Raw genomic sequence first — 26,028 nt, forward strand, 5'->3', positions numbered from 1 at the left:
CTGGAGTAAAGGCTAGCATTATAGGTAAAATTTGCTACGGGAGTTCACTGTGGTGATTGACAGGTTATACCCCCCTCTGACTGCCACGTAGTTAAATGGCTGACGTTCTAAGCGATCCTTCGTTGCATGACGCAGGAGCGACACATTGTGTGGATGAGAACATTGCAAGATCGACAGTGCGGATAACTTGATCATAGAAAACAGATGGATAATAGTTTCAGAAATCACTGCACACTATTATATCAGCTGTGGATCTGTATTTGGCACAGTGAAGGTTGACTTAGGAAAGTGTAAAGTTTACGCATGTTAGGTTCCCAACAGCTTATAGATCTCCGCAAGTTTCAGATACATTATGTAGAGCATCATACTATTTTGGAGAGAATCGTCACCGGTGACGTGACGTGGATCCATCATCATGAAACATCGAGCACGAGAAAATGAATGTGACGGTGCACACCTAGCTCCGGAACAAGACATCTTCCCTGCAGATAATGGCGCAGAAACGGGGGGGGGGATACAGGGCTACATTGTACCCCCCCCAAATTTTTGAAGGTGGCATGGTATCCCCCTAAAACCGCAGATCCAGGTTATAGCCCTTGTAACCCTCATAGATAACTTGACATACGCAAGGTCCTACTGTTAATATAACCTATTTCCTAATCGCTCAATACAAAAAATGCATATTGTTTAAGCATTATCTTCCTTAGCACAGGATAAAAATCATTGTAAACCTATTCTACTACGTTGTGCTACTAGTTAGGATATTAACCTGTGTTCTTGGAAACTTTTTAAGGAGATGAATTATTTTTTAAAAAAATGTGTGTTGAACGATGGAAAGAGATAAAGTTTACTCTCAGAAAATCAAGCTGCAGACGAATGTTCCCTTGTGTAAAGGCGGTACACTTTTCTACAGAAGTGGTCCCGTCGATTCGAAGATAAGATACAAATCTTCATCAGAAGAGTATATGACTGATCTTCATTTATATTGAATTTTTCAAATGGAATTTTTCGAAACGAGATACTTACACAAACGAGACGAGACACGACAGACCATGAGTGGTAAAATGTTCTCCTGTACGTACCACACTCATATTATTCATAAATTTGTTAGAGGATGTTCGGAAAACTATATTTAAACCTATATATTAACAGATTTTTTGAAAATATAGATAGTACCTCAGTACTATAAGCTCAGTACAAGAAAAGTGTCTGTTTTCTCTCAAATTTCGAGACGTGACGGATATAAATCTCTGCAAAATCAAAGCGAGACGATAGTTGATGTCCGAAACGATATCGTTACAAACTCTGTTATCATTGATTGATTGAGTTGGTGTTTTAAGTACACTTTATGCACAGTAAGGCTAATCGGGACTGGACCTTCAGTTTAAAGTGTGATCCGAACCACTATGTGCCTCCACCGGGTATCGAACCCGGGATCCCTTGATTACGAGGCGCCGTCGGGGAAGCACTGAAACTCTGTTATCATATTTGAGGAAATTGCTTAAAACAAATTTAATTTGCTATGTGACTTATCCAGACATTCCAAAAGTATATCTCATTGATTTTTCAAACAAGTAGTATACTTTCTTCATTTTAATTGCAAATTAAATCTATTAGTGACAGTTGCGAGCCTGTGCTGTGCCCGCTTTCATCTATTCAGGATGAAATTCCATATTTTGACGGTTTGCAGAGTCGAAACAAGATGTAAGGCAGAAAAAACGTTCTTAAGAGAAGTTTTTGCTTCAATGGCGTACTGTATACAACGTTCTGAGACTTTAAATGGTGACACAATGTACGTGTTGCTCATATTAAACACTTCCTTGGTCAGGATGAGATATCTCGCCCTGTAATTAAGGGAACCCCCACATGCACAGTGCTCCCGATTAGCTTAGCTAAACATAAAGTGAATCTTGAACATGTTTTAACAACTTCTGAGTGGAAACCGATAGAAAAGTAAGAACAAACAAGAACGAGAAGGACCTCACCACACAGGAGACGGGATAAGGATGTGATAATTCTCGACTCGTCTCACCGATCATTCCTAAGCCCCGCGACAGGTTAAGTTTGCAGCAACGTTTTGCATATATAGACCCAAACGTACACGCAGAATATAGTTCCGCTGCAATACTGACAATTTTCTCACAGTCTGTGATATGAACAGTTCGGCGGTTCAGGCAAGACTGGCACGGGATATGCAGAGCGTCGTTCTCACGCGGATTAATACATAAAACCTGCTGCAAACTTAACCTGTCGCGGGGATTAGGTGATATTAAATGTTTCCTAGATATTAAAACAGGGTGCGACTTACGATTTCATCAGAGCAGGGAGAACTATTTTTATCAATATTTTATGTTTACTTGGAACTGGACATTGATTGCTTAAAATCTAATTTTGATATCGAATGCAACACATACACAACGCCATTTTCAGTTAAACTCTAAAGCCAAGCTGTAAGAAAATTACATTAGTCAGGTGTGAATTCACGAGATAAATGAGACTCACTGCAGGTTCAATGGTTTGCCAGTTGGCGTGTCAAGGGCACTCTGATACTTAAATTTGATCCAATTTCTTGCAAATTTTTCTGCATGAAAGCAATGCAGACCCCCATTCTAAGGAAAGGAAAATTAGGTTTAAAACTTCTAAAATATTTCTCTACTGACTTAAAGTTAGTTTTATGACATTGAATCATCTTTCACATTCAGCTATAGACATTAGTAGATATTGGATTGGCTTCACAAGGTCTTTGAGTGAGATTGGAATATTTGATTGATTGATTGATTTGATTTTTTTACCTCGCATTTCTGCAACTTTCGGCTAATCGCAAAGATGAGGATGAGTAATGATATGATGAAATTGATGAAGGGACACACAAATAACACCCATGCCAAGGCTGGGATTCGAACCCGGAACCCATGGCCTGGTAGCGTGGTATGCTAACCAATCCGCCACGGAGGCCGGCGAGGCAGGAATGTGTTTTGGATTTTTTTCTAGATGCGAAGATATTTAACTGTTGTGCTCACATGCTTTTGCTTACATCAAAGTGCACCTTTTCATATAAATGAGAAATTGAAATGCCACTAAAACACACGCATGTATCTACTACTCGTACATACGAAAAGAAACCTTGGCCGGCTCTTCATATTGTCCACCACAGATTGAAAAAATAACTTTCCAGTGTATGGTTTTCCTTGCTTGCTCTGAGAAGGATTTCGGTTTTGTACATGTAATCGATTTTTTTTTCGAGTATGCCTTCTATTTTTTATCGTCGTGAGAAGAAAAAAGGGCCTTTTTTAAATTTTGCAAACTTTGGCTTTCTTTGAAATTTTATAAATAAAGAACGGGTTGTCCGATAGTGATGAATTTTTAGTGCGGTGCAGGCAGAAAGGTTTCTAAATACAATTCTTAATTTTCAGATTTTAAAAATTTGTCAAAAAACCGTTCTTATCAATTTTGCTAAGCGACTTTTTAATAGTATTGGATAGCACAAGAGATACAATATTAGACTTGTATAGAAGCTTTATGCATCTGTTTTTGAAATCCATTATCATTGTCAATTCACATTGAGAAACCGATTTTATACAGACTTTTATTCAGTGGATATGTACGTAGCAACACCGCACACAGCGATGTCCGTTGAACCGTGGAAAATGTTGGCTGTCACTGCGAGTCAGTGAGTGAGTGCGGGGTTAATAACAATATGGAACTATCTTTCACTTGCACAAATTTATTGTGCATTAATTAATAAGCATTATTAAGACAAAATATTGAGGATACGTACAATCAATTTAAAATAGTCCGGTTGGGCGAACTGACTGCCATTCACGATTTACATGTTTAAATTTTTAAAAAGGGTAAGATTTTTCCTAAAGGCTCGTGTACACTGTATTTTATATTATTTAACGTTTATGTAAATATTTGAATATTAACTATTATTCATTGTAATACAGCGCGTCACTAGTCCTTCATCTTGGTAAGATTGGCATAAACATTACTTTATATATGTAAATAACATAAAATGTTTTGGGGGCAAGAATGTGTCTTCCGCCCCCAAGATCTCGTCGCTGTAATACGTAGTATGAGAGAAAAGAAAAAAAAAGAAAGACAACACCATGATAACGAAGTTAAAGTGTTCCGTTTCGTGAAAATTGCCATTTCGGGCTCTGCCCCCACCCCCCGTCCTCATCCGTGATATCACAACTGCTTCGCGACAACCGAGATGAAAGAAAAAAAACAGAAAATATTTACTTTGCACTGGCCAAGCAAGCACTTCCCGCTTCTTCCGCCAGGTGGCAACTCTGGACCAGCTAGTTGACGTGCAGCACTGTAGATGGCGTCAGTGCATTCTGTTCGCGAAAGAGACTGTGATATGCAGCAAGCCTGCGCGATGGTGCTTGTAGTTGGCGCGTATTGTTGAAGGTGCTTTCGTTCCATCGTCTGCTCTCTTGATAACGGTGCTTGAACAGCGTTCCTCTCGCAGTCGGAACATGTGATTTGTGTCCCGGGACAACCTTGTGTTCTTTTGTGTTAGTGAAAGTGCAGTGCGTGGATTGTGCCGTCCGGAAGCATGTTGGCTGCAGTGGCCGTTCTGTTGCTGATTCTTCGGGTTTTTGGACAGCATGATCAAGGTAGGTGAACGAACATTCGTGTCTGTGGGTGGCCGTCGGCCTCGGGCTCTCAGGAAAGGGGAAAGAACGGCATGAGGCGGTGACACGTGCGTCAAGTGGGAATCGCCACATATTAATAAATTATGAAATTATGTCTCAAACGTTTGCACATCGTTAGCACACGAAAGCACACTATTTATTTTAATAAGCACACAAATATTAATCAAGATATTAAGGAGTTTATTGTGGCGATTCTGGCTTGATATCAAGCCAGAATCGCCACAAATGAAAAAATTATTTTTGAGCAACCAAATTGTACTATCTTTTAGGCATTCGTTAGCACACGAAAGCACACTATTTATTTTAATAAGCACACAAATATTAATCAAGATATTAAGGAGTTTAACGTGGCGATTCTGGCTTGATATCAAGCCAGAATCGCCACAAATGAAAAAATTATTTTTGAGCAACCAAATTGTACTATCTTTTAGGCATTCGTTAGCACACGAAAGCACACTATTTATTTTAATAAGCACACAAATATTAATCAAGATATTAAGGAGTTTAACGTGGCGATTCTGGCTTGATATCAAGCCAGAATCGCCACAAATCAAAAAATTATTTTTGAGCAACCAAATTGTACTATCTTTTAGGCATTCGTTAGCACACGAAAGCACACTATTTATTTTAATAAGCACACAAATATTAATCAAGATATTAAGGAGTTTATTGTGGCGATTCTGGCTTCATATCAAGCCAGAATCGCCACAAATCAAAAAATTATTTTTGAGCAACCAAATTGTACTATCTTTTAGGCATTCGTTAGCACACGAAAGCACACTATTTATTTTAATAAGCACACAAATATTAATCAAGATATTAAGGAGTTTAACGTGGCGATTCTGGCTTGATATCAAGCCAGAATCGCCACAAATGAAAAAATTATTTTTGAGCAACCAAATTGTACTATCTTTTAGGCATTCGTTAGCACACGAAAGCACACTATTTATTTTAATAAGCACACAAATATTAATCAAGATATTAAGGAGTTTAACGTGGCGATTCTGGCTTGATATCAAGCCAGAATCGCCACAAATGAAAAAATTATTTTTGAGCAACCAAATTGTACTATCTTTTAGGCATTCGTTAGCACACGAAAGCACACTATTTATTTTAATAAGCACACAAATATTAATCAAGATATTAAGGAGTTTAACGTGGCGATTCTGGCTTGATATCAAGCCAGAATCGCCACAAATCAAAAAATTATTTTTGAGCAACCAAATTGTACTATCTTTTAGGCATTCGTTAGCACACGAAAGCACACTATTTATTTTAATAAGCACACAAATATTAATCAAGATATTAAGGAGTTTAACGTGGCGATTCTGGCTTGATATCAAGCCAGAATCGCCACAAATCAAAAAATTATTTTTGAGCAACCAAATTGTACTATCTTTTAGGCATTCGTTAGCACACGAAAGCACACTATTTATTTTAATAAGCACACAAATATTAATCAAGATATTAAGGAGTTTATTGTGGCGATTCTGGCTTGATATCAAGCCAGAATCGCCACAAATCAAAAAATTATTTTTGAGCAACCAAATTGTACTATCTTTTAGGCATTCGTTAGCACACGAAAGCACACTATTTATTTTAATAAGCACACAAACATTAATCAATATATTAAGGAGTTTAATGTGGCGATTCTGGCTTGATATCAAGCCAGAATCGCCACAAATCAAAAAAATATTTTTGAGCAACCAAATTGTACTATCTTTTAGGCATTCGTTAGCACACGAAAGCACACTATTTATTTTAATAAGCACACAAATATTAATCAAGATATTAAGGAGTTTATTGTGGCGATTCTGGCTTGATATCAAGCCAGAATCGCCACGTTAAACTCCTTAATATCTTGATTAATATTTGTGTGCTTATTAAAATAAATAGTGTGCTTTCGTGTGCTAACGATGTGCAAACGTTTGAGACATAATTTCATAATTTATTAATATGTGGCGATTCCCACTTGACGCACGTGGCGGTGACTCGGTCAAGGGACCCTAGTATATCCAACCGCAGCATTTTTTTTTAGCGTAGGTGCTACCCTCTGTAATAGTCCAGTGTAACGCTGCACTTTTTGACACTAGGTGTAGTGCAGGTGTATCCCGGTGTCAGGCTGGTGGAAGGAAATGTTCAACCAAGCAGACGGATAGCGGTGTTTAAGTTCAGAAGATTGAACGAATGCCTGTCTTTTGCTTTAAACGTTCGTTTGATTAGTTAGCACGCACCACACCGCTCCAGAAAGTTGTGCAAACACCAAATACACTAATTGACACCAAATCAACAATGTTAGTGCAGAGAAAGTCAAAAAGTGCAGCAAAAATTTTCAGTATGATGAGGTACGCTTTTAAATTATGTGGCTTTATGTTGAGCAAAATCTTGCCGCACAGGTTTCTGTCAGTGACACAGTTGAAACTCTTGTTCCAATTGAACTAACACAAACATTCCAGTTTGAATTTCTTCCCGAGACTGCAGAAATTCATTTTATTGGGTCTAACAGTGTTTCATATGATACTGAGTATTTTGTATTTTTGTTATTTATAGCGCCGCTTTTCTACCACTGTAGCTTATCGCGACGATGAAGATGCTTTTTACTTATCAATGCAGAGTCAGTGGTATACCTAAGGCTGGTTGGTGGAGGTGATAGATAATCCCCTTGAGCCCCAGTATTTTTTTAAAAAAAAAATCTTCAAAGGCGAAAAAGATGACAAAAATGGGAGCTGACTACTAAAAAAGTATAGCTACGTAATCCCCCCCCTTTTCGAAAATCCTAGTCACGCCATTACACAGAGCGTGTAAAACAGATGGAACTCGACTGAACTTTTATCAAGAGTTTTGCCCTCCCCCCTAATCAGAAGAGGTGCAATTATGCCTATGTCATATGGAGAAAAAAGTAGCGGAAGAAAGTATTATATTTTGGAGAAAAATAAACGGCCATAAAATCCCTTTGACCAAACTATCCCTTGTTGTCTTCTCATAACTCTGCTCGCAACGTTATGTGGGCAATGCCTTCTTTTGTGGCTTTCAGGTTTAGAATAAGGTTCATTGATCTCTATATGTGACGGCTAGAGTGCAATGGGGCGGTAAAAATGTCCCATTCTATGCGATACCCGCTTCACTATGTATTATCTTCGCGTAACCGGCCTGCGTCAAATTAAACTTGCATGGTGGCAAGTTCAATTTATGCTCAGATAGGCTAATCAGGACCGGGCCTACAGAGTAAAATGGGAACCGAACCAATGTGCTTTCATGGAGATCGAATCCGGGATTTCTTGATTACAAGCCGACAGCGTTACCACTACGTCATCGGTGGTAACACCTTTCTGGAATCATGGGCTGGTTGTGTTCAATATTAAACTATTATTTTCCCATTCAAATGGCAATTCTTCGTTGAGTTCTATGCATAAATTGACTTAAAAATTCAAGAACTACATTTTGATGAATTTGGACGCTGTAGTGCTTTACATTGTTTCATATAAAATAATATTTTTACTTCATGATTTTCATCTATAAATAAGCAGCCGGCCCCTGTGGCGGAGTGGGTAGCCACAGCGTGCTACGACGCCACAGGTTTCGGGTTCGAATCCCGGCCTGGGCATGGATGTTTGCGAGTGTCCATTCATCAAGTTCACTCATCCCTATCTTCGCAAATGAGCCAAAAGTGGCACAAAAAGCGAAGTAAAATTAAACGAATCAATCAATCTTCTATAATTAAGCGAATAATGCTTATTAATTACTTTTACGCAAATGTTTGAACGCGATATTTATGTAGTACTTCGCTTATAATATAATTCAAGTAATTTTGTACGTTTTTAAGTATGGCAAAACTCATGAAAAATCAGTCAAAGTGCCCGAGTTGTCCCTTCATAGGGGCCGGCCCTTCCAGAGATACGCAACCGGCAGACCGAGGCTATATACACTATTGAGTCCGAGTCACATTCTAGCGACAAGCGGCACGTGTACCTTGTACTGTCACGTTGGACCGAAAGGTTGAATGCACTTCTAACGGTTCATTTGCAAGTGACATGTCATGTGTCCCTTCTGTCTGAAAGCTCCTTTATTTTCTTAACCTTTTGAATCAGAAGAATAAGTCATGGGAAATGTTTCAAAGTCTCTACGTCTATAGAGTTCGATTGATTGGCTTTGTGATTTAAGTTCATGGTTGCAATTTTTTTGAAAACACACCCCGTTACTTCCAAAAAAGTTTCTAGAATCTCTCCACTCCTCTAGAAAATGTTGAAATACAATCCTTCTTATTACATATACCATTCAACACAAAATTACCCGGGAATGTCAAGACATTGAATTTGAAATTTTCACTATAAATAACTGGTCCACTTTATGCACAGAGAGTAAGCGGAACTCCTCCTTCAGCATTTGGAATCCGAAGATCGGAATTTGTACCTCTTGTGGGTGAATTTTACCCAGAAACCACCAACACAATACAAATAGATTGCAGTGTGTTACATTGTGCCAAATAAATGATTTTACAGATAATCCTCCTTCCCTCCCACAGACAGAGGTGGCTTCAGTTGGACACAAACTGATAGGTCGCATTTTCCTGCATAGAACAGTCGCTGAAAACATGAGGGGTGAAGCAGAAAGCAGAGCTTCAAGTGGAATTGGTTATGTTTCCATGGGGCTAGTTGGAGGGAAAGGGCTAGGAAGAGGATGTACAGTCACCGGCAATAGAAATGCGACATCCAAAACTTGAAATACTAGCTTCCCTGCAAGGCGTTATGTGTGTTCCGTAACTCCTCGGCGGTGGTATAAGTTGCCATTGAAAATTTGCTATTAAAATCCACTTATCGTTGGAAGTCATGTGGAGTTGCATTGGACTGCATTTATTCATCGACATATGGGTGTATATATAATAAATTCAGACGCGGGCTTAGGGTTGCTTAGGGGCCCCGCACCACTTGTTTATTAGATGTCTGAGGGCCTCCCCAATGGCACAGTGGTAGTGTCGTCGCATTGTAATGAAGGGGACCCGGGTTCGATACCCGCATTGTGGTTCGGATCCCACTTTAGACTGTAGGTCTAGTCTCGTTTAGCCTTACTCTGTATAAAGTGGACTTAAAGCACCAACTCAATCAATCAATCAATTATTAGATGTCGGTACTCAAGAAACGAACGTCCCTCCCGATTTTCCCAAACGCCTTGAATTCTGGTGAAACCGTCTTATTTGTGGAAGAGCGCTCTGGCGGACTGCAGAAAATCTCTGCGTTTGTGCAGCATCTTAAGGACAGTTGAAAGAGATGATGTAGTGGACTCCGTTCTCGAAGTCCAGGAAAGAGAGGCGATGGGATTCGTTGCTCTGACAACGTGTCACACAGGTTTTCTCGCGAGGATTGGTCACCGTCGAAAGTTTAAGTGGGCTTGGCCCTCTCGGACCCACTCATGGCGCCGCCCCTCCACTGATCGTGGGCCCAACTGACGGCTGACACACTTTTTGCTATCTGTCCACCAATCGTCTTCGGGGGTGTGTGTGGCTTGATGAGGGTCAACAAATGCAGTTGCAAAGTAAAAGCTGTAGGGGTAACATCGCTCTTCCGTCGCAACGTTGCGAAGCGTACGTTTTTTTCTGTTCGTAGTTTTTAGCTTATTTGTACAGTGTTTGGGTGTTTTGTGCACTAATTTTCCGTGCTTTGTGTACTATTGTACAACTTTTATCCACTAACGGCGCTGATCAACTCCCTCTCCCCCCCCTTCCCCCGTTTTACTGTACGTTTGGCAACATGCTGTGCATCCGACGCTCATTTGTTTCTTCCCGCCAACACCGTTCGGTGCCTCGTGACACGAAAATGCCCGATGTCAGTCGAAGAGAATTATCGCTGATTCGTTGCTTCCCAGCCTCCAGCTGGAAATGCGCCGATGAAAAAAGCCGCTTGGCAGTCTCCGAAACTTAAAAGGTTTTTCCAAAAAGGTTTTACCACAATGCATATTAGAAATATCTATGAACTCGTTTATTCAGAGCTTTGCACGCCCCCTCCCCTCCCCCGCTTCTCCGCCATTATTCACAGTATAAACAGATGACACCAAACACGATAAACAGACAAGGATGTTCACGCGGAGGCGACCCGGACAACAATGCAGCTCATTGTAGTACATTTCCTGGGATCTTACTCAAAGTGTCGCATCTTATCAGTTGCGTGGGGGTGCGAGAGTGCGATAAGGGACCCTAATTCAGCTTTTATGTGGGTCAAAAAGAATCTTAATTGTCGCCAGCAGAGAAATAAAAACGGCAAGTCCTGTTTGGAGACAGATAAACTATCAGCATTGGGAAATCCTCTATCCTTCCTATCTTGTATCTATTGCTTTGTTAATATAGTGAGATCACAGTTTAATCAGGATTTTTTGTCCAACCCAGAGGCGTATTTACGATGTTATTTAGTATTCCTTTCCTTTTAATATTCCTTGTTAACCAGACCCGGACCCAGAGGATGGCCTATGCCCCCCCCCCCCTGGAGCCATGAAATGTTTAAATGTGAACCTATGAACCACAGAAATAACAGGGATGATTTTTCAAATTTGTATAAATTTCAATTTCGCCCTTGCCTAAATGAATGTGTTCGTTGTGTAGAGAGACAGGCTCTAGGAGTCTGCAGAATTGGGTAGTTTTAGTTTTATAACCATTGATGCAGTAAGGGAGCATAGGGGGCCAGTTACCATCCTTATTTTTTTCAACTTTTGCCCCTGCGCTATGGCCTCTTAATGCTAACTAAGCCTTGTCTGCACCAAGATCCGGTGCAGGCACATAGTGAGTGGTTCGGATCCCACTTTAAACAGTAGGTCCAGTCCCGATTAGCCTATCTGTACATAAATGTGTACCTAAGACAAAAACTGAAACTCAAATTTTTCTGCGAAGAGAAAGTAAAGTGTCTTTGCCCCCCCCCCCCCCCCACACACACTTTTGCCACCCAATCGCTTCTACTGCCTACCAGACGCAAATATCTCGTTTTTTTGTTAACTCACAAAAAATTAGTTCTTTATTGCAATAATAATTGCTAATACGTAACATTTAAGTCATAAATATATTATTTTCTAAACATAGAATTATCACTGTTCAATGTGCTGGTGTAAAAAAATTAAAGGAAAGTGTTAATTTGCGGAAAATGGAATTATTCGATTACTTCTGAGAATTAAATGTAAACTATAAGCACTAAGCTGTACGCCGTGTGGCAGCTTTTGTATGTAAGCGACTGTGTGGTTGACTGTCGGGAAGAAGGGGAGTAGGTGCAGTGGCGTGCCCAAGGGGGTTGGTGGGGGTTATAACTCTCCCTTTCGAAAATCAAAATCCTGGGCATGCCTCTAACTGGAGGTGTATAGGTGAGTTGATTTTCCCCCCCGTTACTTTGGACCACAATGTTGCAACTATACAATTTTACGTTTAGTTCTAGCTGTAATATGGCCATAGCATTGGTGGTCACATCGAATACTGTAACAGCATTTCGCCTACCACCGCAGTGGAGTTGTTAGCGCTGAGCACTACGACGCCAGGGGTTACGGGTCCTAATCCAAGCCTGTGCATAGATATTCTTTGTTCCTTCATTAATTTCATATCTTCGCTCATCGTCACGATTAGACAAACTTGGCAGAAAAGCAATGCAAAATAACCTAATTCAATACTCGCAGCATTTCCAATCATCTCTGTCCCCCTCCCTCTTAAAAAATCATGGGCACGTAGCTGAGCAACATAAAATAAATAAAAAAAGCAAAATTATTAATAGAAAGCAATAATTAAAAATAAAATCCAACATTTAATAAAAACATTGCAACTATTTTGTATGTATGTACAGTATATGAAAACACATTTTTGGATCTGGCATCTCCCTCAAAAAATATCCTGGGCACGAGTCTGTTGTTAACGATTTCGAATGGTACGTACCTAAAAGAACGTATAAAAATCGAGGCGAGAACAATATCAGTCTTCTACACTAATCGAGACGAGACGAGCCGTAGAAACTGTCTTGTTCGAGACTTTGGTACAATATTGAAAGCTTTACCTAAAACAAATTTAATTCGCTATCCGACATTTTCAAATATACCAGGCGAATATCTACCTGGTTATTTGTATGAATTGTAATCATTGCTTCATGGCCTTCAAAGTAAATCTCGGCATTTTGAATGTTGTTGTGAAGTTTATGTAATTTATTTCACTAGTTCGTATTGAGGAATAGATTTCAAAACCGTGCGGAGAAGAGTTTTATTACAAGATGCAACCTCTATCGTAAACCTCTACTTGTATACGGGTGATGCAACTTTGTTCTAGTATGTCAGTAAAGTGGTACGTACTGTATATGAACTTGAAATATCATATGTTATATATTTACATTAACTGCCACGGGCTACATGTGCTGCATTTTCAACAGTGCCAATGTTATTCTCTTATTCCTTTGAGAGAAATTTTTTATTTCCCCGTATCTTCAGCAGTTATTAGCATCTCAACTTGCGAAGTGGTATACCGTGTTTGTGCAGTCGCCATTTTTAAAGATGCGATTTTAAGGATCGTGTGAAACCCCTTTTGCTGCCTTCGCGAACTGAAGAGGTAAAAAATCTTATGGTAGTTTCTAGTCTGAGGTAGGTAGGGAAGTGGGGACCTACTTAACCACCGTGTGAGACTGGCTTTAGTGATCAACGTGCACTAAAATTATTTAAATGTAAATGTTAATGTGAAAGAAACAGTAAAGGCAATCTCTCTTTTCCATGAGACATCACCAGGGAACGGTGATACATATTTAAGTATGAAGCTGAAATGAGTTATATTTTGTATTATCTTTGCGCATCATGGCATGTAGACTCGAAAAATGTAGTTTATTTTCCATATTTTTACATACGAGTATATTTTATATATATTATCATATATTAGGTTTTGGCTCATATTTTACATATTTTAGTTATTTTTACATATTATTTCCATGTTTCAGCACATTTCTCAAACATATACTCCATATTCGCGCAATAACTACATGTTCCCGTGTGACCGAAAGAGTTGGGTGAAACTTGAGAAATTTTAAATACGCTCCCTTTTTACTTCCTGCAATAAACATCTCAGTTTAAGTTAATATAAATCTATTTTAAGAAACGACAAAGAATTTCACATTCGAACACTTACAATAAAATGTTGTTATTCATTGTTTTGGATACAGAAAATGAAAACCCATTCTTACTACATATAAATCCGTTCCCTGGACATCCCCTTCAGGGCAGTGGCGCAACCACAGGGGGCAGGGAGTGCATTGCCTTCCCCCACCCCAACCTTGGAATTAAATCAATTCTAGGGGGCAAGGGGCAAACGTTGACGGCCAAGGGCACCTTCAGGGGGGGGGGGGGGACAGAGGGGCAATTGCCACCCATCGATTTCAAATGGCAGCTCCACATTCTCCCACGCCGCACCTCACAGCACAGCCTTAGTAATAGAGGTCTTCCAGGTTTTATGTAGCTGGACAGAAAAAAAAATCAAATTTCGCTTGACTGGCGATCGTGTACGCCACACACTGTATACGCAACCATGCAGCAGAGACCTATACGTACTTGCTACTTATGAATTAACTTTGAAATTGTTAGGTTGGCAGGATGTTTTCTTGTATGTCTCTGATTAGTTTTGTACATGCAATACATGATACAGATATCCCTACACATGATACAGAAAATGGGGGGAAACCTGTTAGGGTATGTTCCAAATATGCCAACCATTAATATGTCCGCCAGCATGGAGTCTGCTTACTTTTTTCAAAACTGGAAAGGTGGCCATGTGACACCAAAATTGACTATAATTTCGCGAGAAACATGACTGTATCCTTTGATATGCATTATGGTCAAATAACAACAATTGCGTTAAGTAAAGCAATTCGTTAATAATTAGTAAACAAGGCGTGGTGGTAACTTCGATGATTTTAATCAAGGGGTCCCAGGTTTGATACCCGGGGGAAGCATATGGTGGTTCAGATTCATTTTAAACCGCGAGACCAGTCTCGATTAGCCTGTACGTGCATAAAGTGGACTTTGAGAAGGTACACCTCTCTCTCTCTCTCTCTCTCTCTCTCTCTCTCTCTCTCTCTCTCTCTCTCTCTCTCTCTCTCTCTCTCTCTCTCTCTCTGTATCTATCATAGTACTTGTCCTTCCATTTCTTTATGTCGAACGTTTTCCAAGTTCTTTCGTTGAAACTGAATCTGCTTAGGAGTAGAAGAGGATTTTGCAATACACGTAAGTCAAAATTACTTCATGTAGTTGATAATTACCCAATGCGCATTTCCTTTGTGGGGAGCCTAGCCGCTTCGTTAAGGCTGTGGCTTTAACTCTGCTAAAATATGATGTAATTCGATTCGCCTCTCCACGACATAACAAGCTTCGCAGAGAGATTTATCGGCAGGCAAAAGAAATTCCTGAAGGCAGTTTTTCGACAAAGCATGATGGCAACGAGTATCTTGCTCCTTCTCTACGTATGTTCGCCATAAGGGTGGATGCGTCACTTGCCGGAGACCCTGATTGAATTTGAAAACAGCAATTTTTGGTGTCTTAGAAGCGCTCCATCTCAAGAAATGGGGTCTTCAGGTAAGAAGTCACTGGGTGCCATGTCTGGCGAGTAAGATGGGTGAGCGAGAACCTCATGGCCCAGCAAGAAATATCCATATATTGTTATAAAATTTTAGTAACAAGTTGATTAACTGGATAGGTGTGTAAAATAGTCCTTTGCGGTAGGAAGTTAGCTGCACTTTTAGAACGTGCGGTAATATCAAATTTTCATCACGGACGACACGTACTCGAATTTTAAAGAGGGCTTCAATCATACACTAAGAGTTAAGGGTCCCGGGTTCGAATCCCGCTCGGGCGTGGTTGTTTGTGAATGTCCATTCATCATTTCATCACTCATCCCCATCTTGGCAAATTAGCCAAGAGGCACAAAACGCGAAGTAAAATAAACTAAATCAATCAAGCATGCAATACACTAAGAGCCATCGATCAGTATGTGTGTGTATCTTTATGCAGGTCCAAAAGTAACTTCTGGCTGCAGCAACACAAGGCTCCCGCCTGAGGCGCGTCAAGTATCAGCGCACAGCGAGCAACGTGATCTCTCAGCTACTTGACGGCCAAATAGGCGTTGCTCCGCGAGCGCTGCTCACTTGATCGTTGAGCGAACTTGAACCTTGCTCGCCACAGGTTTGAGCCACAGAATACATGTATAGCGTTTTTGTGTTCCGATCTCGTGAGGCAAAAGGAAGAAGAGGAAAACTGTATGAGGATGGCGGGGTGGCGAGCCGCGAGTGACCGGCGACCAATGAGGACGGCTTGCGATGTGGTGATGTAATATTCAAGCTTTTTTAATTGTATTAAAATGAAAGTGATGTTTATTCTAAATAATAAATATACACCGTAGTTTTGGGAAAGTTGTGCAAGGGAGTGAAAATTAAAATTTCGACGGTTTTGTTCACATCAACTATTCTATTTCTATAATTAACAGCTTTTCAAACACCGAAATATTGTCAATTCAAAGGCACTGATATTTTGATCAATGAGCAAACAGCGTCAAGTAAATGATCTGTCTAGTCAACGAGCGAAAATCTCGCTCAGCGAGCGTCTCTCAGATACTTGACGGGCCTCTGTACCTATCCTGGACAAGATCAATCCAATCGTGGTTATCCTTGCCAATTCCCTCAACATTGTCCTTCCACGTTTGTCTTTATATTCCTACAAGCCTCTTACCACCAGGTTTACCAGGTTTGAATTTCCGAGCGTGTCACAAACTCCTCTCATCATTTAATTCTTACATTCATCTCATTTAGGTCCACATGTTTTCAAATGATTGATTCTCTATTTTTTTGGTTTATGTTCCCCTGTTAGTGTGTGCAATAAGCTTTCACATCCGTATAATATTACAGAAAAAAATACTATTTTGTATTTTAACCTTTATATTCTTTAACATTAGACAAGAGAATAACAGTTTACGAATAGAAAAGTAAGCTGCATTCCTTGAATGAAACTTACTTTCAATAATTACTTTAATGTCGTTTTCATTTGTTTCATTTCATTTCTCCTAAGTACTTGGACCACGGAATGTTAGCACCGCACACTACGACGCCAGGTGTCCCGGGTTCGAATACCGGCATGGGTGTACTTTGTGACCAACCCTTCGTCAATTTCATATAATCACTCATCCTCATAGTCGCGATTAGCCAAAATTGGCAGAAAAGTGATGCTAAATAACAAAAATCAAATTTTTTTAAAAAAATCGCAAATGCTTGAATTTAGAAAGTGATTCAAATAAGTTATTTACCGCTTATCAGACATATGTTATTTTTGTTTGGACATAGTTTCCTTGGATTTATTACATGTCTACGTTTTCTGTTTACTTGAGAAACCTTGAGACGGCTTGTCGGTGATGTAGAAACGTGATCCATCATTGCCTGGGAATTTGTGTCTGTTTGACCGCGGCCATAGCTGACAGGTAAGTTTATGGAAAACCGGGGGAACAAAGGCAGTAAATTGTTTCCCGATCTCTCCCGCAGGTGGCCCTACCAGTGTCCCCTCAATTCTGTCTTTGGGTTGACAGCCGACCCCAATGCGCTAGGGCCTACTTGCTCTGGCTGTACCCTCATGACTGAACGGACCTTCAATGATCAAAGACAGCTAGTGCCGCACAACATCAGTCTTCGGATGGAATCCCATGCCTTCTTTTAAATTAAAAGCTGATTTCCACACAGACTGTTAAATCACAATTGCAATATGGCCGTGCTACAACTGCCACCGTCCAAAGCAAATATCGACTTTCAGTTTGAGTTTTGGTTTGAAGTCCACTTAATGCACAGGAAGGCTAATCGAAGCTGGACCTACAGTTTATTTTTTAAGTGGGATCCGAGCCACTATGTGCCAAATATCGAAAACAAGTCTCTGTGCAAGTAGCGACTCGAAAGAGCTAAGCGGGGGATTGGGGAGCGAACGGATACGATAGTTCGCAATGAAAATTAGCCTGTATTTTATAAATGTATTTTCGCTGAGCGCTCGGTCTGTGTAGCACAATACAAGGTTCCAGATTCGTATTCTCGATAAAACGCACTGTTACATAGTCGCTTTTCTTCGACATTTGGCAGAGGCACTCGAAAAAACGAAGGCGTAGCTTCGATTCTTGGCTAAAATTTCGCCTTTTCTTTGCTCGATTCACCAATGTCACTTAGGTTCCCAGGTTCACTTTTTTTCTTCTCTGCGATGGTGATCACTAGGGCTAGGATTCTGATGACCTTAAAATTGCCAAAAAAATGACCTTTAAAAATGCATTTATGACCTAATACGTGCAAGAAAATGCCCTATAAACTTAGAAAAATGATTTTTTATTACATAATTGGAAGTATGTGTCTGACAGACACGGAACGCCGAAACTTTGGTTTCCTTGGCAAAGTATTACATAGAGTTTTTCTTATAATCTAATATTATAAAATTTATTTCAAAATAGATACACAACGCAAGTGCTACGTAAGAAAAAATAACTATTAATGAGAAAAACTTTTCTTTTTTTATGAAAATGAAATACACACTTGAAATGAAATACACTTTTTTTGTGAACAAAAGTTTTCTTGAAAGTACTGAGCAAGTTTGAAAATTATGTGCTCCTGTCAACCAAACACATCACGTACACTTTCCTGGAACATTCGAGACATACTGGTTTGTCACATTTGACGCACTTATATGCTGTGTTCCTATTCTTCTGATAAGGACAAAGGCTACATTTCCCATTCCATTTTGTCACTTTTTTTTAAATGTTGCTCGTCATCATTGTACGGTGTTATCTTCCCCAGAACATCCTCGATTGTTTTCTTCAGCTCACTCCTCAAATTATGAACCTTCAACCTCCTTTCAAGATGAGGTCTCATGAGGTTCATGACTAGTTCTTTCACAAATCTGTATCTGGAAATACTTGGGCTGTTTATAAAACATAAGTACAGAATGCAGCTATTTACTGTACTTATATTTACTAACGTGAAAAATATTGCTAAAGGCCACCGCCGACATCTTCTATTAGAAGAATAATTGGCACACTTTTGATCCAGTGTATCCACACCCCCTTTAGTGCTATTATAAAACGCAATAATTTCTGGTTTCCCTGTCTCTTCATCCAATTCTTTCGAGCTAAAATTACAGCTTTCTTTTTTTGTGGGACAAATGACAATAGCGTGACGTTTTCTTTAAAGCCATAAAGACAAGACTCAACTTCTCTGTTACCAGAAGGAAAAGAATTCCTGGGGGATTTCTGGTTTATTTTTTCGGTTTTCAAGTTCTTTCACTAGTTCTAAAGAGGAAAACCATTTGTCAGCAGTTACGTTTCGGTTACTGTTCACTATCGGTTGCACTAAGCGAAGAACTGATTGTGTTGGAATACTAAGCTTCTTCTCCTCATTGCTTAGTCCTACTCCATCAGATCCTTTACCACAATAAATGTAGGCATTGTAGAAATACGACATGCGGGCATCTGCTAGACAAAGAATTTTAATACCATATTTAGCTGGTTTCTTGGGCATGTAAACCTTGAAGCTGCATTTACCACGAAATGGTACAAGCATTTCATCGATGCAAACATATTCTCCTAAAGAAAATATTTTTGGCAATTGTGCGTGAATTAGGAGAAGATGTCTGAAATGGCTGCAACTTTGTTGGTCTCCTTCCGTGTTTCTCTCGTTTCAGGGTCGTCAAATCGGAGGCACAGTAATAAAATTTGGAAACGCTTCATTGACATAGCTGATCTAAATATGGGTCTACCCATAGAATCAGTAGAAAAGAGGGAAACCATATCCTCATGTGCAGACTTACAAAATGATGTAAGCATAAAAAGAGCTAAAAGTGCCTTTATTTCACACTTATCAGTTGGTCTGTAATTGCTCTTTTGATGCTCTTGGACTTTAATTCTTGTTTTCTCTAATTTTGCATTTGTCCACAACACAATATGATCAATAATGTCGTCATCAAAAATTAGAGACCAAATATCTTCCATTTGAGGATTTTCACCTAAATTTCTAACAATCTTTGTCACGCCTGGAATTATATTTTGACGAGGAACACGTCTAGTCTTTGTTGGTTCTTTAGATTCCCAAAAATATCTTTTCTTACCTTGAAAGAAAGCCGGAACGTCTTTCTCTTTATTTGTCCTGCAACTTACAGACGAAATACTAGCTTCGAAATTACGATAATCTTCATCATCAGTGGAAGAACCATATGTCTCAGGAAAGAACGTGTGGTCCACATCAGAATCATCATCAGAAAATAGATCTTCCATCTCCTTCTTCCCACATTTTTAAAACCTTGGCGCAAAAATTGGGTTCACCCACTTTCGCTACATCGCTTAGTTTTCATTTCCTAGATGTAGAAGGTCCTTCCTCCATTATAAATAAGTTCTAATCATCAACATCAATAATACTTGTGTGCAAGAAAACTACACTACTGGAAGTATGTGTCCACGGGACACGCAAAAAAACTTACGTTATTGGAAGTATGTACCTCTCAGACACGGTAGGTTACAAAAAAGCTCTTATCAGCTAACACTCAAGCGCGACCGACAACAATGAATCACACCACCAAACTAAGAAAAAAATAATATGAAGGTATTGAGGAGCACGCTTCACAGAAACATACAGGGTTTTTTGCCAGCACAACGAAAGGAAAAACCATGCGTGTCTGTCACACATACTTCCAGTAAATGGTTAAAAATTCTGAAGAACTTGTAGAACAAATTTATAAACTACAGAGAAATTCAAATTACAAATTAACGTTACAGTATCTATCACATGTTCATTGTGTATGGCAGTACAGGTAAGAAAGTTCACTTTTTGTCATCTTTTACACTTTAAGTACTGAGTTGCAGTACACAACGAAAATCATATTCAAATTTTCAAAAGTGAATGATTGTCGGTTATCGGACAAGAGAGCCTTCCTTGTACATGGAAAAATTTCTCTCGACTTCCACTGACACAAGAAGAGCGTACTTCAAATAAACAATATCACTTGCTGTTAAGTCACTTTCAATTCCATAGAGTACAAATTGCTTCCCTGACAAAATGTTCGCTAAAGAGCACAAAACTTTGTACCCCTTGTTGTTTTTAACAATAATCCATCTGTCGACAATGAATTTACTGCTAAAGAGGGAAATCACATTGTTTGAGCTGAATTGTTACACAACAGCTTGGATCAACAATACTGCACAGAATTTCCTTGTTTTTTCAAACACAGTCGTTCAGAACTGCGCTGAAGGCAATGAGACGAGAGTCGGAAACCTCTTTCCTTCAAAGGGTTACATTTGCATGTAAAATGCCCCTTCTTTCACCACAATGTAGAAAAATGCATAAGATGACTTTTAACAAGCCGAAAAATGACTTAAACGGTTTAAAAAGTTTAAAAAATGACCTTTACTCCAAGAAGGGTAAAAAAATGCCAAGAAAATGCCCTAACAAAGGCATCCCAATTTATTCACTTACGTGTAAAACACGTTCCTATCTACTTATGCAATGTTTCTGTCTTACCAAGAAAAAGTTGCATTTACATCAAAATCCTAGATCAATAATTGATTTCTGTATGTGTTTGTAGCCCCCTCGGTCTGGGGGAAGGGGGTGTAAATTATCTCTTGAGTTTAGGCTGGCCTGGCTGATTTTACTGCACGCGACGCCACTGATGTTCAATATATCTTGAACAGAAATGTTCCAATCACGTTTATTTTACGAACCAGCATACCATGCTTGCCTGAGGCAAAGCAACGACAGCTTTCGCCAACGGGCTGGACCGGAATTTGGATTGTTTTACAACATGGACCGTAATAATGTCCCTTCCCAATATTACGGTACCACTTTCCTGAGAGAATTGAGTTGGAACCGATTTAAATTAATGGGTTCTTGACACTTTTTCTTCTTCGCGTGATATTTCGGTTCCTGGACCGAATTGAAATACTTTAAAGATAAAAATGTTATTTACGGCCCAGAACCCATTTACGCTTGCTGATTTTTTCTCCCGGACTGGAATTGAATTATTTTACAATTCCTGTACCTTTAACAAACCCTGGTCCTCAGATCAAAAATGTGGAAGGAAAGCGGGACTTTCCCGGCTCCAGTAACCTCCCTCCCCAATTGGAACATCATTCCATAAACTTTCCGTGGAACCTTTTGAAAAACGAGGCAATAATCCACTGTAGCCTCGAATCTCTGTAGACAACTTCGCAGCATGCGTTCTCCTAACCCATCATCTTTGGTTTACCCATCTCACAGAAGGACAGTTACAGCCATGCGGAGGAACAAAGCCAGATTTATTTATTGCCGTTCTTCTCCGTGTGCGAGATGAATCTTTTGCCGTTTCGTGTCCCGAATAGATTCTGCCTGCTTTTCCCCGCTAGGTGCCAGCACCTGTGCGTGATCATGCATTAGGCGCCGCTCTATAGGAGGACCACCTACTCGCATCAAATTACCACCAACGATAAGGTGTTTATTGTTCACGTTTCGCTACCTAATGCTACCAGTATTTAGCTGGCGAACACTTTTACACATGCAAGCTAAGAAGTTCTTGCTCCAAGGCAGGCACGTTCGTCTTCTTGACGATAATTGTTGAACCTGTTCATTAGCGGGTATCTTTTACTTCCATGTTTTGTCAGTCTGGCGTTTTCTCCTCTTTGCAACCTTTATTTTCACAAATTTTAATAACAATGATTTTTATATATATATAATTAATAGGCAAAGGTAAAAAAGAAATGTAAAGTGCTCCCCTGTGCTATGCACGAAGTCATGAAGACATATAGGGGGTGTGTACTTTGCTGATCATGGCCGAAGGTTGGGGGTGTTATGATCAGCACCCCCCCCCCCTAGAGTTTCCTTAGGTACCCACTTTATACGACGCTGGCTGGGCACCGGAGTCGCTTGAACAGGTAGTCAGACGCCCTAACGACTTTTTTTTTTAAAGGAATACCTCTATGCGGTAGTATCCCCCGACAAACACAAACATCCATGTCCTAACCGGGATTTGAACCCGAGACCCCTAGCTTCGTAGCGCGCTGAGCTAACCACTCCGCCACGGAGGCCGACTTAAAAGACCCCATTAAAAACATTACTTTCCAATTAAGATTGCATGCATATTAATTAATTATAACGACTGAGCGTAACGTTATTAATTAATATGCATGCAATCTAAATTGGACAGTAATGTTTTTACGAGGTTATTTTAAGTCAAACGGGGACTTTCTATTTTTTCAGATTAAGGGAGCATACCTAAACGCACTGGCGTACACAGAGGGGGGCTAATGGGGCTACATTTTCAAATAAAACAATGAAGAACTCGGAAGAAACCCCCTTTAAAATGACCTCTGATTGCCACTTTTTAGACTGGAAAGTTCTAAAAGTACAATATCCTATTGTGTAGTCCCCCCAAAGAAAATTCTGCGTACGCCAGTGCCCAGACGTACCTAAGATTAAAGGAGAGAAGTGTCTATTATTACCGCATGCGGCGCTAGCTTCGCGGGCAACGTGAGGTGGCGGACAAGGGCATCTTCAGAAGGGGCACTTGGCCTCCTGAGATATCGAAAAAAAACTTCATATAATTCGAATTGTGAAATTGTATCGTGAATACATGGATAAGGGGTGCCATGAATTTGGTCTGATATCTGTACACCGTGGAAAGTACAAGAGAACAAGGAACTGTTCATGAACGAATGATAGATGTTTATGGAAAGGAAGCAAATCAAATTCAGTGTCTATTTAAATAATGGACTCAATTCTGAACCTGAGTCCTCATAGAGAGAGAGAGAGAGAGAGAGAGAAAAGGGATAAAAGGAAAAAGGGGAAGAGAGAGAGAGATTATTTCTCTCTCTCTTCCCCCCCCCTCTGTCTAAGAAAAAAGAGAGGACTCCCCCTCTGGAGGCTCTTTTCTTCTCTTCCTCCTCCTCCTCCTCCTCCTTCCTCCTCCTCCTTCTCCTCTTCTTCTTCTTCGAGAGAGAGAGGGGGAAGGAAGAGAGAGTGAGCGGGGAGGATGAGAAAAAAAGAGAGAGAGAAATTGGGGTCTGGGCCTACCTCCCTTCTCTCTTTCTGAGAGAGAGATAGAGAGAGATTTAAAAATAAGAGAGAAAAAGAGGGAAATAGAGACAAAGAGAGAGAGAGGGGGAGGAAGAAAGGGAAAGAAGAGAAAGAAACTCTCTCTCCTCCTCTCTTTCTCACGCCTCTCTCTTTTGCAGGATGTAGAAGAATGAAGAAGAGCTCTTTCTCTCTCTATTTGAGAAAGAAAAGGAGAGAGAAGAAAGAAGAGAGAGATAGAGAGGGAGGACGAAGGAGAAGGCGAAAAGAAAGAAGGAAAAGAGAGAGAGAGAGAGAGATTAGCACAGACAGGCTAATCGAGGCTGTACCTACAGTTTAAAGTGGGGGTCCGAACCACTGTGGCCCTCCTCCGGGTATCGAACCCGGGTGCTCTTGATTACAAGGCGACGACGATGCTACTGCACCATCGGGGTGGCTCCATTTTATGATTTGTAAATAAATTAATAATAATAATAAAGGTGCTCAAAGTGAAAATTCCTAGCTTTGGAAGGTGAAAGGGTGCGCTTTACCCACTTTGAGGAAAGGTGGGAGGGATGCTTGTATGGATCAACACAGAATATGCAGTGGGTGAGGGAGATGCATATACAATTTAATCCTATGGCGGCGATGCTTTATGAGAATTTTCTTTAACTGGGAGGAAAGATTAACCTCTCGTTCCCCTCATTTTGAGCACTCAGAGGCGTATATTCCAGGCTTGCTAGGCTACCTGCGAAGTCCAGGCTCAGAAGAGAAGAAAAGTCGGTCGAAAAATGTGCATAAAATTGTTGATTTCAATAAGAAGATGATGTCATTTCAGGAGTTGGCACACTTATTTCTTACAAGTTGTTACACTAATTTCTTAGGAGTTGGCAATATTGCCCGCTTTCTTTGAAATCCGCAGGGGACTGCGTGAGTTGAGCTTGGCAATCTTCCTTCTACGTATGATGCCGTTGCTGTTGCAAACTAATTCCCCAGCAATGGGGAATTTTGGAGCGAAACTATTAGAGGAAAGAGAAAAAGCCTTGCTCTTATGACAGAGAAATTCCCTTCTGGGCCAAGAACTTAACTTCCTAATGATGATCGAAAAAAACTTCCCTCCGCAAATATTTGTCCATGCGAATACTATAATATGATGAGATAGCCCAAGTTTTGAACCCAGTATACGCTGCTCCTTCCATGCCCTCTTACCTTCCAACCTGTCCCTGCGGCTTACCGAATCCGGATGGGTCTTGTACGGGGCACATCCAGCTTCCACCAAACGCTAAAAATAAATGCTAAGCGTTCTAAATCTGGTCCACTTATCCTAACAATTCCTAACCTACAGTTCCGCTTAAATCTAAAGATACATATATGGTTAGGTTAGGAGGGCCACGATTAGAGCTGTTAGGAATTAGATGTAGCGTTTTCTGGAAGCCCCGTACAAGATTTGAACCCGGAAGACTACGACTCCTACTCCGGCTGCAATTTGATCCAGCTCCGGAATCGCAGGATTTCCGCCAGGCACCTCATCTCTGCGGCTGCTGCGAGCACTGTTGCCAACTTAGCTCTTCTGGAGCCAGGTCTGGCTCTTTCGTGCACTCGTTTGACTGTGAACTGGAGCGCCTGCCCCACTATGGTGCCATCACTGGCTCCGGCCCACATAGACTAAGTTTTGCCATAAATATACATTTTGCACGTGATATTGTCATATTGGCTGCGTCGCCCCACCCCCTCTCCCCTCCCCAGCTACATTTTTTATAGCGTCCTGGCTGACGTGAAGATGACATAATATTGTTATCCGGGAATAGGGCTACTTTATTTTCGATTTCATACGACCATCGGTGGATTATTGAGATGGGTGCTGCCGCCACTTTTAGACGGTGAAAACTAAGAATAAATTGTCATCAGTTTAAATTATCGGCAATAGCAGCGCCACCCGCCCTCTTTCACACCTAACCCATAGGAGGCACTTTATCGGGACTTCGAAAATCTAGCACCTTGAAAGTCAGTTTTTAACTCCATTGGAGCTTAAATTTAGCTCTTTTATGCGCATCAGGTTTGGCAACACTGCTGCGCAGAGGATTTGTCCCCTTGAGAAATATATTGCACTTATGAAAGCATTATTTTCATTTGTTTTCTCGGGAATATCAAACATCCAGTGGCGTAGAAAAGTACATGAACGGAAATAGGATACGTTGAAAAAGAAGAGTCGAAACTCATATTTGATTAGTTGTAAATTGAAGTTGAAGTTGATTCTTCATAAGGAATGCATCAGATTCTGTGTATTTTACACATCGTATCTCGCTTAATAGTCCTCCTCCGTGACCGTGCCTGCCGTGTAAGGCGCTGTGCTG

The 26,028-nt window shown here is 40.3% G+C and overlaps 1 protein-coding gene across 3 annotated transcripts in view; it reads left to right on the top strand.

Annotated features, from left to right (window-relative positions):
* The first annotated feature begins 4,405 nt into the window (after window positions 1-4,405).
* Window positions 4,406-26,028, top strand: part of wb (wing blister) — an 849,362-nt gene continuing 827,739 nt past the window's right edge. For all 3 annotated transcript variants that reach the window (XM_083126284.1, XM_083126285.1, XM_083126286.1), the window contains exon 1: window positions 4,406-4,625. In XM_083126284.1, coding sequence (XP_082982410.1) covers window positions 4,565-4,625 — 61 coding nt within the window. In that variant the 5' untranslated portion in view covers window positions 4,406-4,564. The remainder of the gene's footprint in view (window positions 4,626-26,028) is intronic.

This window comes from Lepisma saccharinum, chromosome 8 (genome assembly GCF_977018435.1).
Source record: "Lepisma saccharinum chromosome 8, izLepSacc3.1, whole genome shotgun sequence".
Lineage (NCBI taxonomy): Eukaryota > Metazoa > Arthropoda > Insecta > Zygentoma > Lepismatidae > Lepisma > Lepisma saccharinum.